Here is a 13,794-nt window from a genome sequence, read left to right on the forward strand (position 1 = left end):
TATCGATCAAGCTCATTGAATTAGCCTTATTATCAGGTCCATTTCTATATTGTGTGTTTGTAGATCATAGTGATTGGATTTTTGGTTTTGTTTTTTATTTTTCTTATGTGTAATTTTGTTTTTTCCTCTTATGTTTATTTTGCTTGGTCAATATGATTATTAAATGATCTTATAACATTTTTGTGGATTTTCTCCACCTGACCTGATAGAAGTTTAAAAAAAAATCATGAAGTCAAAAAATCATTTTTCATAGGGAATTAAGCTATTGGCTTGTTTAGGAGTGTTCTTATTTGAAATATTTTTCTATCAAGTACTTCTCCATATGCTTATTCCTCTAAAATCACTTTTTATATATGTTAAAAACGCTTTCTAATGCACAAATTTGTTTTTAGTTATATCAATTATTTAATTGATAGACTATGTTGAATTAGGCTGAAAAAAACCAAGTTCGGAGTAATATGCTAAAAGGGTAATAGAAACTGCACTTGTTCCCTATTACCCCAAGAGCATGGAGTAGTAGTAGTAGTAGTAGTAGTAAAACCATTAAGACCCCAAGAGCATCGAGTTTCAGTTACTTAGCTAGAGAGACAAATAGAGAGAGCATCCAACTTATTCGACCCCATGAATGCATTGCATACTTAGCTACTAATATGGGCGCTGCCCTATCACATTACCAGCACGATAATAGTTGCAGGTGATGAAAACCGAGCCATTCACGCATGGCACCCTCGCACACCCCACACTAGTCGTTGTGTTCCAGATCAGCTGAGTGTAATGCCCACAAACCTTCCCCATCATACATGTGTTGGTGTCGTAGTTGTAGTACTGCCTCTCGGCAGCCCATGCGTTTACAGCATCCAGGGCGCTGTAGTTGGCCGGTGTACCAATAAACAAGTTTTCCCCGTAATCTGGAGCGCCGGACAGCCTAAGTAGGCAGTCCGAACTCCGGTTATTCGCATATGACTGGGCATACTCCTGCAGAGTGATGTTCAAAACCAGACATGGCAGCCCCACCGTGCCCCTCACGTCGTTGTGCGCGTTCAAAAAGTCGGCCGGCGAGTTCTGAGCTAGGAAAACGCTTGGTAGCATGAGGAAGACGCAGGCAATGACCAGGGTTTCCAGTACTGATGAGTCCATTGCCTCTGCGCTTTGCTCTCGCTTGCTGGTTCTGGACACTTGGCTACAATGCTACACACACGCACATATATACAGTGAGACTACCTCTCTCCATTCAAATCAATTAACCCATAGATCCTCGTCTAATAATATAAAACCACTGTCAATGGTACCATTGCTTTTGAAAACAAATGCTACTCCTATTCGTTTATAAATGTGACTTTAATTGGGTTTCAATTTTTCTTGGGTGCAGGTATGTATAAATTTTCACATTAATAGAAGGGCCAGTTCAAGTTTATATTGATTGCCGGATTCTGCATTTTCAGATTGGGCATTGAATGGCCTCATTAAACCCACCAGCAGCACTGTATCACTGTAATCTCTTAACTGCCTTAACTTCCTCAACTGCTCTCCATTTAAAGGTAAGGACTGGATTCAGTAGCATGGGATCCGGGTAGAGTCGGTAGACCCAGATTTAGGCTCAGAGTTTAAGCCTATCAAAAACATACATATTTCCGATATATCCTATACATCCGTAAAATCGAAGTATTGATATATTTATAATATTACCGATATTTTCATCTTTGCCCCAAAGTAAGAATAAATAAGATTGGTTAATAATGAGATTTTGTGTTAGTTATTATTAATGTTGATTGTTATTAAATTAGAAAAATTATTGATTCATGGTTTAATGGTAAGATCGGTTAAATTTGAGATATCATAAATATATAATTTATATATTATTAAAATTAAAAATAAATATAAAAAATGAGAAAATATATATAATTAATTAAAAATTTAAACACATTTTATTATTTTATTATTATTAATATTGATAGCTTAAATTATGATAAGAATAATACAAAGATTTATTAAATTATTAATAATTTTAATTTTATTAAATATGTAACTTTTGATTATTAAGATAAAAATAATATTTTATCATTTAAAATATTTATTTGGATTTCAATAATTATATATTTTACTATATTCAAAATTATTAGCTTTTATTTATTTATATATAAGTCATAAACATTTATATTCATTAAAAATTTTCAACAATACAGATGTAGTTTTCAAATACCTTTCTTTACAACCACCTGTATGGCATTTTTTGTCTTGAAAAAAGCTAAAGTATCCTATAGTTTTGAAGGATAAAAAATAGGATAACAGTGAATCAGTTAGAGGTGTGTTTAATAGTGATTTTAAAAAGTGTTTTTGATATTTTTATCACTTAATTTTTTTTATTTTTTAAGTATTAAAAATATTTCTTAAAATCACAGTAAAATGCATTTTTAAGTCAATTAAATAATTCAACGGTTTAATCATTGGGTGAACCGGTTTAGTGCCGATTCAACATATTTCCGGCTTGATGAGGTGAATTGAATCGGGTCAGGCTTTGATTTTCATTCTTTCGATTATAAACGTACTCCATTAGGACAAACCCAGAGAGACAAAAGAGAGTATGCGGATTTAAGTGTACTTAACTAAGGATGTTTGGTGGTAGAAGAAAGTTTTAAGTGATTTTTATTTATTTATTCTGGAAATCACCTGAAGTTGGAGAATGTGAGAGGGCATGACATGGTCCTGACCTGCCTTAGATGGGAGATATCCCTTCCATGCCTTCTGAGGTTATATATGAGGAATAATGTCTCTTCCCATATGCTTTTTGTATCTCCAATATATCCATCACAAAACAATTAATTATGTAAGGATTGAAAGAAACTCACCCAAGCCTTTGAGGTAGGTGATCATCCAGCCATATCCCACTACTTGTTCTAAACACTCAAGCTTTGTTGTGGTCTGAAATTAGATCATAAGTGATCTGGGGATTGAAAAATCAGGATATTTTACCCAAATATCAGAATGGTTGATATGAAATCTGTCATCGATTATCGATTGAAAGAAATTTTGGTGAAATATCACTCATCAGTCAATACCGATTTTTTAACAAAACATCGGAAGTAGAGAACACGTGCTTTGGAGGCAGATTTTTGACGAAAAATCAAATCTGTGTTTTTTGTTTTCTTAAATTATCTTTTATTTTAAATTTATATTAATTTTTTATTTTTTATTGTTTTACATATTTATCTTATTTATCCTATTTTAAAAAATTACTATCACTTCATTTGTAAAATATGAAAAATATAAATTTATTTAAAAATTGTTAAAATATAAAAAAATTTAATGAAGTTCTAATATTTTATAAATTAAAATTAATTTGATAAGATGAATTATTAATATAATTTTTATTAATTCAATAGCAAAAAGTTGTCACCGTAAATTTATAATAAAATATTAGAAATTAAATATTGAATAAAATATTTTATATAAATACGATTTAATTTTTTATTTTAAAATTTGATAAATATTATTTTTAATCGCACTTATATTAATTACAGTTACAAAATAATATTAATGTGTATTATTACTTATTTTATGGGTTTTTGAAGTTTTTTTCAAGTAAATATATTTATTACCGTTACAAAATAACATTAATTACACGTATTAATGTTTTTTTGTAACAGTAACTAATATAAGTATGATTAAAATTAGTACTATTGTGTCCCTTTCTTTTTTTGTTTTTTTTTTCTTCATAATTAAAATCAGTATGATAACCCTGAAAATTAAGACAAAGAAAAGAAGAAGAAAACATGCTTTCAAGCACAACCATGATTTATTGTACTTGGAAATTAAAATTATGCACGTCCCTTGACACAAGAATAAAAATATTTTATAACATTCTTTATTAGAAACATTTTCAAAACATTTTTTTTTCTTTTGTAAATTTAGGATGCTTATTCCAAAAGTTAATATTTTTTCTTATATATATATATATATATTTCATTATTAGAAATATTTTCAAAACTTCAGGTTTTTTTTTAAAATTTACATTAAAACATTATCGGATTCTCCATGAAAGGGTTTATGGTAGACATGCTATTGAGAATAGTCTTACAAATTAAAAGTGTTTTTACAAGAATTACTCCGAAACGCATTAACAGAATCGTGATGATTTTTGGTGAAAAATTATGTAATGTTATATTTAATTCTTTTCTCATCTAAGGTTCTATATATTATATTGTTTGATGGGAGAAAATGGGATTGAAAGATATCATGATTTATAATGAGATATGATATTTAGATATTATATTTATCAGATGAAAATAGTATCTTAAGATATTATATTAAATAAGATATGTTATGTTATGCTCATATTTGGTCTAAGAATGAATAAATGGAATGAATAATATATTGTATTTTAATGTTCAATAATTTTTTTAAAATAAAAAACATATTGCTTCCCAAGTTCCATGTTTAAATAAATATCAAATTATTGTAAAATAAAAAAATGAGAAGAAAAAAAAGAGGAGATAATAAATAGGAATACTTAGAGAAAAATAGAGTATTATTTCATTAGTAGGTTTTCTCGTTTTATAGAAAGTTAGGACGGGATTTATATAAATATGAATGATCATTCATAAGTATGTACTTTCACAATTTGATAAATTCTTATATTTTATAACATTCTTTATTCGATGATCATAAAAATATGTTTTGTTAAAACCTTACTAGGAAAAACCTGATGAAAAAAATTTTAGTGAAAGAAAAAAAGTACAATATTCTTTTAAATTATTATGATTATCTTGTTAAAGTTCTTGCTATTAAAACTTAGTGAGACAAAATCCGGACGAAGGGAAAAAGGAGTATAGTGTAGTGATATTCTTATCAATTTGCTCGTACTTATGTTGACATGATTATATTTTCTCTTGTAGCTCGCCCTAGAGATCTTTAAGTCAACTCATTTCAATGTTATATATGAACTTCTTTAAGTATTGCAGTTGCATGGCAATGCATTTCTGAATAGATTTGCTAATTGTCACTTGATCTTACTCATTGAACAACAATTTCACCACTCTTCCAAAGTTTGTAAGTGTAAACAAACTTGAGGGACATATACCTAGTTCCATCAGCTTTAATGTATTCTTCTTTAATCCATACAATGCATACAATAATATCTTTATATAGTATTGTTAAATTGTCTTTAATAGAAGATAGTTCACATGATTCTCGAGTATATTAGATTACATATCTCAATCATATGCATTCCCAACTTGTTTCATCGATTGCAAATATTTCTAAATGATCCAAAGTAGTTGTCATTGTATGTTTTATTGATCACCATGATATTGCAGTATTACCATAGGTCATGTTGTTAGAAGTTTGCTTTTTGGACTGCCACGCTATGTTTTAATTTTTCAAAGTTTGAATAAAATTGAGTCATTGTTAGTTCCTATTCTTTAGGAGATGTGAGTCCACTTTCATAAATTGTGGATCACGTACTATCTGTTTTGAATTTGAGATTTTTTTCTCTTTTCAGTTATTTCCCAGTTCTATAAATGTACGCTGGATGGAGGAAATAAAGTAGTGACTTCCGCTGATATATTTTCTCTATTTTTCTATTGTGTCTTCTTTCCTTAGCTTGTCTTAAAACACCAACAATTGGTATCAGAGCTTTATATTCTTGAGGGACCGTCAGTGAAAAAAATTGTGAGTTTTCAAGAGAGTTGAGGGCCACCAAAACACCACGTATTCCACCAAAATTTCAAGCATGGAAGGAGACTCAAGTTTCTCAGCAATGGCACCTCCAGTCTTCAATGGTGATAATTACACCATATGGGCTGTGCGGATGGAAGCCTACCTAGATGTTGTAGATCTATGGGAGGATGTTGAACATGACTATGACGTTCCTCCGCTATCAGACAACCCAACGATGGCTCAAGTCAAGAATCACAAGGAAAGGAAAACTAGAAAGTCTAAGGCAAAAGCTTGCTTATTTGCAGCAGTTTCAGCTACAATCTTCACCCGAATTATGTCTTTGAAATCAGCTAAAGCCATATGGAGTTATCTCAAATTTGAATAGAGATGCTCGAATTAAAGGCATGAAAGTGTTGAATCTAATCAGAGATTTCGAGTTGCAGAAGATGAAAGAGTCAGAAACCATCAAAAAGTACTCTGAAAGGCTTTTAAGCATAGCCAACAGAGTAAGATTGCTTGGTTCGGAGTTTAAAGACTCTCGTATTGTTGAAAAAATTCTGGTTACTATTCCTGAAAGATTTGAAGCTACCATAACCACTTTGGAAAATACCAAAGATTTGTCCAAAATCACGTTGGCAGAGTTGTTGAACTCTTTGCAGGTGCAAGAACAACGGATGGTTATGAGACAAGAAGCAACTGTAGAGGAAGCCTTGCCCGCCAAACATGAAGATGGTTGGAGAAACAAAAAGAAGAAAAATAGAAAGCACTAGCAAGCAAATGGGGAAGTTGTAGCACACAGGAGCAACAAAAACAAAGCTAGAAGTTCCAAGGGAAAGTACCCACCTTGTAAGCATTGTGACAGAACTGGCCACTCACCGTTCAAGTGCTGAAAAGGCCAGATGCTAAGTGTAACAAGTGCAATCAACTTGGACATGAAGCTATCATTTGCAATAACCAAAACCAACAGCAAGACGCAGATGCATGCTGCATGAGAAAAATTTGCCAAAGAAATTTTGGGCAGAGGCTGCAAACACAGCTGTATTTTTGTAAAATAGACTCTCTACAAAGGTAGTAAAGAATCAAACTCCTTTTGAAGCATGGTATGGGTACAAACCTCCAATGACTTTTCTTAAAGTGTTTGGTTGTCTTTGTTTTACCTTTGTTCCTCAGGTTAAATGAGATAAACTAGACAAAAAAGCTACTGCAGGAATTTTTATTGGTTATAGTACAGTTTCAAAGGCTTATAAAGTCTTCCAACCACATACTGATACTATAATTATCAATAGAGATGTCCACTTCATGGAAAATGAAGAATGGGACTGGGAAGATTCAAAAATAGAGCTTGAAACAAGTTTTTTAGATGAAAGGGAGGATGATCCACCAGTAAGAGGTACTCGATTGCTCTCTGAAATTTATCAGAGATGCAATGTTGCAATTTATGAACCTGCCGACCATGAAGAAGCACTCAAAGAGTCCAAATGGAAGGATGCAATGAAGGAGGAACTGCTCATGATTGAAAAAAACAAAACCTGGGAGCTTGTTGATAGACCTCAAGAAAGAAAGGTAATTGGGGTAAAATGGGTGTTTAGAACCAAGCTAAATGTTGATGGTTCAGTCAACAAGTATAAAGCAAGGCTCGTAGTTAAAGGATATGCACAGATTTTTGGTGTTGATTATTCTAAAACATTTGCTCCAGTAGCAAGGCTTGACACAATCAGATTACTTCTTGCTATTTTTGCGCAACTTGGCTGGAAAGTGCATCAGATGGATGTTAAATCAACATTCCTTAATGGAATTCTTTAAGAAGAAATTTATGTTGAGCAACCTGAAGGTTTTGTTGTGGAAGACAAAGTCTATCGACTTCATAAAGCTCTTTATGGCTTAAAACAGGCACCAAGAGCATGGTATAGTCGAATAGATGATTATTTGCTTGGTCTGGACTTTAAAAAAAGTCTTTCAGAATCCATACTTTATGTTAAGGAAAATAACAATGAAATTCTTGTTGTTTCTCTTTATGTGGATGATCTTTTGATTACAGGAAGTAGTGCAAAGCTTATTGATGAGTTCAAGTTGGATATGATGCAAGTTTTTCAAATGACATATCTTGGTCTAATGACATACTTCCTTGGAATGGAGATCAAGCAAGGAAAAGATCAAGTTTTTATTTGCCAGAGAAAATACGCAAAGGAGGTTCTCAAGAAGTTCAGAATGGAAGATTGCAAAGAAATGAATACTCTCATGAACCAAAAAGAAAAGCTAAGCAAAGATGATGGAGCTAAAAAGGTGGAGGAGACATACTTCAGAAGTCTCATTGGCTGTTTGATGTATCTTACAGCAACAAGGCCTGATATATTGTATGTTGTAAGTGTTCTATCAAGCTTTATGCATTATGCTAGTGAGGTGCATCTAAAGACAGCAAAAAGAGTTGTGCGGTACATCAAAGGAACTGTCGACTATGGAGTTAAGTTTCAAAAGATTCCAAATATGAAGCTGTTTGGGTATTCTGACAGTGATTGAGGTGGTTCCTTAGATGATATGAAGAGTACTTCAGGGTATTGTTTCAGTCTTGGCTCAGGAAGTTTCTCATGGTGTTCGAAAAAATAGGATATTGTGGCTCAATCTACTACAAAAGCGGAATTTGTAGCAGCAACCGCGACAATAAATCAAACATTGTGGTTGAGGAAAATTTTGGTTGATTTGCATATGAAGCAAACACAAGGTACTGAAGTGTTCGTGGACAACTAAGCTACAATAGCAATTTCTCACAATCCTGTGTTTCATGGGAAAACCAAGCATTTCAATATCAAATTCTTCTTTTTGAGAGGTGTGTAGAAAGATGGAGACATTAATCTTCGCTACTGCAAAACGGAAGAGCAATTGGCTGACATATTCACAAAGCCTTGTCAGTCACTAAGTGTGAGTTTCTTAGACAAAAGCTTGGAGTTTGCAGTTCCTAAAGCAAGGAGGAGTGTTAGAAGTTTGCTTTTTGGACTGCCATGCTTTTTGGACTGCCATGTTATGTTTTAATTTTTCAAAGTTTGAATAAAACTAAGTCATTGTTAGTTCCTATTCTCTAGGAGATGTGAGTCCACTTTCATAAATTGTGGAGCACGTACTATCTGTTTTGAATTTGAGATTTTTTTTTCTTTTTAGTTATTTCCCAGTTCTATAAATGTACGTTGGATGGAGGAAATAAAGTAGTGACTTTCGCTGATATATTTTCTCTAATTTTCTATTGTGTCTTCTTTCCTTAGCTTGTCTTAAAACACCAACACATGTATCCAGTTTGAGATCTTGCCTTGTAAGGATCTAAAAGGTAACTTACATTTGTGTATCCAAATAGCTATGATTTCACTTTTTTTTCCATAAAGATAACACAATATATGCTTAATCTCATTCTAATATCTTCAAGTTGCTATCGAATTATATCTTGCTACTAAGTTCCTAGAGAAAACACAATCTGGTCTTGTACAATTTGTAAGATACATCAATACATTAATGCACCAATTGCACTGAAATATGATACTTTTGGACCAAAAAATTCTTTATTATCTTTTTTAGGACGAAATGGATGCTTATTTACTTCATGTGAATGAACAACTATAGGGAAACTTAATGGATGTAATTTGTTCATATGTAAGTGCTTAAGGACCTTTCTCTATGTATCAATGCATCTTGATTTTTTTTTTTTTTAATCCTATAGGAAAATGGTTCTTGAGAGAGGCTAATAATTGATACAAAAGGAGTTGGTTTTTGTCATTCCCATGCAATATAATCAACGTTGATACTCTGGGTTGATTCTTCTTGATATTTGGGAGGACAAGACAGTGCCCTAAAGAGAAAACCACCAAGATTATGATCTTTGATAGATAGTAAAATTTGTGATTTCCAAATAAGATGGTGTCTCCGGTCAAGTTTGATGGGAATGGGGTGATTAAAAGGTATTGTGAAATAATGAGGGTGTTATAAGGGAGAAGATTGATGATAACTCTCTGTAGTAGAAGACATTAGTCAGAGATGGCTCTAATACCATGTAAAGAAAAGAAGAGTTTTAAAATGTTGAAAAGCCTCTCTTAATAATCAAGGAGAAGTCAAATATTTATATACTTGAAGTAGTTACAATCTAATCTTAATCAAATAATAATTGAATTTTAAAAACAGAAAAGAAACTAATAATATCCAAAACTTACCAACTTATCAACCAATATACATTATGATAAATATAAGTTTGTTAAGTTTTATCTTTATCAATTTGAGTATATTTATTATCGTGGTTGTCATATAATATTGAAGCATGAGAGAAGGACTACTCAAGAATAGGCAACCTTTGTACCGTAGTTGATCATACATCACTGATATTATAACCCCATTTAACATTACCTTGGGTCAATAATAAGATTTTGTATTAGTTATTATTAATGTTTTCATAATCAAACTGATCATTAAATCGAAAAAATTACTGATTCATGGTTTAATGATTAAATTAGTGATAAAACTTGTAATGTTATAAATATATAATTTTTATATTATTAAAATTTAAAATAAATATAAAAATTAGAAAATATATAAATAATTAAAAATTTTAAACAAATTTTACCGTCATTAATATTTATAGTTTAAATTATTATAAGAATAGCACAAAGATTTATTAAATTATTAATAAATTTAATGTTATTAAATATGTAACTTTTAATTATTAAGATAAAAATAATATTTTATTATTTAAATTTGTTTGAATTTCAATAATTATATATTTTACTATATTCAAAATTATTAGTTTTTTATTTATTTATATTGTTTTCATATTTATGTATAAGTCATAAAAAATTATATTCATTAAAATTTTTCAACAATGTATATATAGTTTTCAAATACCTTTCTTTACAACCACATGTATGGCATTTTTTGTCTTGAAAAAACCAAAATTCACTTTCCCACTTCAAAGTGCAGAAGGCCAAAGTATCCTATAAATTACCTAGTCATCATGGAACAGAGGCATGGCTTGGGCACATAGCTTGAGCGCTAGAGTGGAGAGGTTGGGTTTGGGCAGAGGAGTTCATTTGGTTGTGGAGTTTTGAAAGAAAAAAAAAATACGACAACCTTGAACCAGCTAAGTCATCTCAAAAGTTCAGCGATTTAACTGTGGGATGAACCGGTTTAGTGCCGGTTCAACTTATTTTCGGCTTGATGAGGTGAATTGAACTGTGTCAGGCTCTAGTTGGATCAAACCGATCGATTTGGTTCTAAAATGGAGCCCTGCCTTACTAAGTGTTTTCTTTCTTTTTTATTTAGGAAAATAGATATTTCCTTCTTCCCAACATTAGATGAGAAAATTTTTATAATAATTTTTTTCTTTTCCTTAATACTTTTTATTGTAAACATACTCCACGAGGACAAACTCAGAGAGAAATAAGAGGGTTGTCAGGGTTTGAATGCACTTAGGATGTTTGGTGGTAGAAGATAAGTTTTAAGTCATTTTTTTTTAATAATTAGTCTTTTATTCTCACAATCACCTGAAGTTGGAGCATGTGACACGACATGAATCAATGTGTTAGACATGGCCCCCACGTGCCTTCGATGGGAGATATCCCTTCCATACCTTCTCAGGTTATAAATGAGGAAAAATGTCTCTTCCCATATGATTTTTTGTATCTCAAATATATCAATTCTAGAAGGATTGAAACTCAACCAAGCCTTTCAAATAGGTGATCATCCAATGAACCGGATTTAAGGCCATTAGTCCACCCAGTACTTGTTCCTGCAATGATATCCCACAATGATGTCTTCAAAGTTGGCCATATCCCACTACTTGGTCTAGACTCTCAGATTTATTGTGCTGTGATATTAGATCATAGGGGAGCTAGCTAATCAAATTTGAATCCTTTTCCATATCCTAAATTTTTTGTCAATTCCTTTGTATTGACTTTTAATTAATAGGGTTAATTTATAGTCCCGATTTCCTTGAACAATGAATGTTAATGAAAATTATTACCTACATATACAACAAATTATCATGTTTCTTATAATACTACTGTGCTCCCTTTTTCATAAGATCAGCAAGATAACCCTAGAAATTAAGACAAAGAAAACAAGAAGAAAACAGGCTTTCAAGTACTACTATGAATTTATTATACTGGGAAATTAAAATTATGCACTTTTGACACAAGAATAAAACAAGATCTTACTGGAAAGCTACCTTAATTATATCTTCCTTGGTCAACTAAAAGTATAAAGTTTTATTTGTACTGATCCATGGTATATATGCTGATCAGCTTATTACATATATGTAGTACTTGCTTAGAGGTAGTTTCATAATGTTTAATAAGGCCGCTGTCCCACATAGTTGCCCGGTGGATCGTAGTTGCATGTGACGAACCACCACCCATTGTTGCACTGAACCCTAGCGCACCCAAGACGCACCGAGTTGCGCCACACAACCTGAGTATAGTGCCCACACTCTCCACCAACGCATGAGTTGGAGTTGTAGTCATAATAAGGCTTCTCCCCCACCCACAAGTTCACCGCATCGGTGCCTGTCAATGAACCGCTGCCTTTGGCCAGGTTCTCACCGTAAGGCCCACCTGAGTGCACTAGATTGCAGTCGCTAATCCTCTGGTTAGCATAGTTCTGGGCGTAGGCAGCTACAGTGTCGTTCCATGTTATAGACCCAACGCCAACTTGGGCCCGCGCTGCATTGTGAGCATCGACGTAGTCCTGTGGAGAGTTCTGGGCACAGCAGGTGTGAGCTAGGGCTAACCCCATGAGACCAACAAGGAGCGCCATTGAAATCTTACACAACCCCATCTTTTAGTTTCTTTGATGACAAGTGAGGGCTGGGTTGAAGGGTATTTATAGGGGAAATAGAAGCATCATAATCTCCAAGTCTTGCTCCCCCTAACTTCCCCCTTTGATACAGTCTGTGTGGCGGCCTTCACACGTAAAGATCAACAACTGATAAAATAGTTGGCACTAAGATCAAAATGACTTCCATGCATGTTCAATTTTTTCCTAAGAAGCAATCAACAATACATGAAAACGACTTCCATGCATGTTCTTTCTTTTATTCAAAATAAAACAGCTCTTTGAAATCACAGTTTTGCAGTTCAAAAAATCGGTTTTTATTAATATTTATTTTTAAAAATTTACCCTAAACGCTTCAATTAGAAAATGCGAGCTTTATAAAATTCAAAAGACAAAAACACCTTAAAATCCATATTTTTCTAAATGGGATTTGAGAGTAGTTGTAAAAATATAAAAAAATTTAAAATTACATCAGCCCCTATTTTTATACAAATAAGCAATTTTAAAGTGCTTTTTTTTTTCTTTTCTTTTGTTTGAAAATGTCAACTTAATTAGTCTATTTTATATATATAAACCTTTGATCACGGACGAATTTACACGTGCTTCTTCAAATTCTGCAAATACGTACAAAGTATCCTAACTTAAACCTCTGATGAAGGACGAGCTTACATGTGCTTCTTCAACTTCTGCAAATACATACAAATTATCCTAACCGGTTTGCTTACTTGACTGAACTAAGTGTTTGGTCTTTTAATGTTAGATTTCGAGATTTCGTGGAAAAGTGGTTAAGACAGAGTTTTGGGACGGTCATCAAAGTTGAATAATTTATCATGTGACACATTATTTGAGCAAACAAGTTGATAGCGTATGTGATTTTTTATGCTCGTTGTCAACCTCAAATCCAAAATAAATATATGACTTTGAAATGGTAAAATATTCAGTATGATTTTCTTCTTTACCCTTATGCTAGGCTATTATCGTGGGTTGATGGCGCGAGGTACTAGGGTCATTGTAATTTCCTGATGTACTCGCCTCCTCAACTGAAAATGATGCTTCCTTCCTTCGCCCTACAAAAGATGTCTGGACAGGGGGTCCGGACACACTCTCTAAAGCCTTTGTTAGTTTGATAATCCAGCAAATTGATATTCTTGGGCCCTTTTCTTTTAGGAATGCTTAACCTTTTTTTTTTTTCGACTGGGTCGTCGGGGGCCTTTTATAGTGCTTGGAGCCTCGTCACTTCGAAGGTGTGAAGACTCTTTGACTTTTGCGATCATGATGGTATTCAGAGGGTGACAGAGCCATCATTATCCTGCAGGCGGCTGACAGAGATCGTTGGGG

General features: G+C 32.7%; 2 protein-coding genes across 2 annotated transcripts; both read right to left on the minus strand.

The window, feature by feature from the left end:
- Window positions 1-543: 543 nt before the first annotated feature.
- On the minus strand, window positions 544-1,213 carry LOC100265128 (pathogenesis-related protein 1-like). Its single transcript, XM_002270397.4, has one exon. It carries the CDS (start codon window positions 1,135-1,137, stop codon window positions 646-648), a length of 492 nt encoding a protein of 163 aa, XP_002270433.1. The 5' UTR covers window positions 1,138-1,213; the 3' UTR covers window positions 544-645.
- A 10,544-nt stretch (window positions 1,214-11,757) lies between these two features.
- On the minus strand, window positions 11,758-12,483 carry LOC100265141 (basic form of pathogenesis-related protein 1-like). The gene has a single exon (XM_002274335.4). It carries the CDS (start codon window positions 12,457-12,459, stop codon window positions 11,974-11,976), a length of 486 nt encoding a protein of 161 aa, XP_002274371.1. The 5' UTR covers window positions 12,460-12,483; the 3' UTR covers window positions 11,758-11,973.
- Window positions 12,484-13,794: the final 1,311 nt, after the last annotated feature.

This window comes from Vitis vinifera, chromosome 3 (assembly GCF_030704535.1).
Source record: "Vitis vinifera cultivar Pinot Noir 40024 chromosome 3, ASM3070453v1".
NCBI lineage: Eukaryota > Viridiplantae > Streptophyta > Magnoliopsida > Vitales > Vitaceae > Vitis > Vitis vinifera.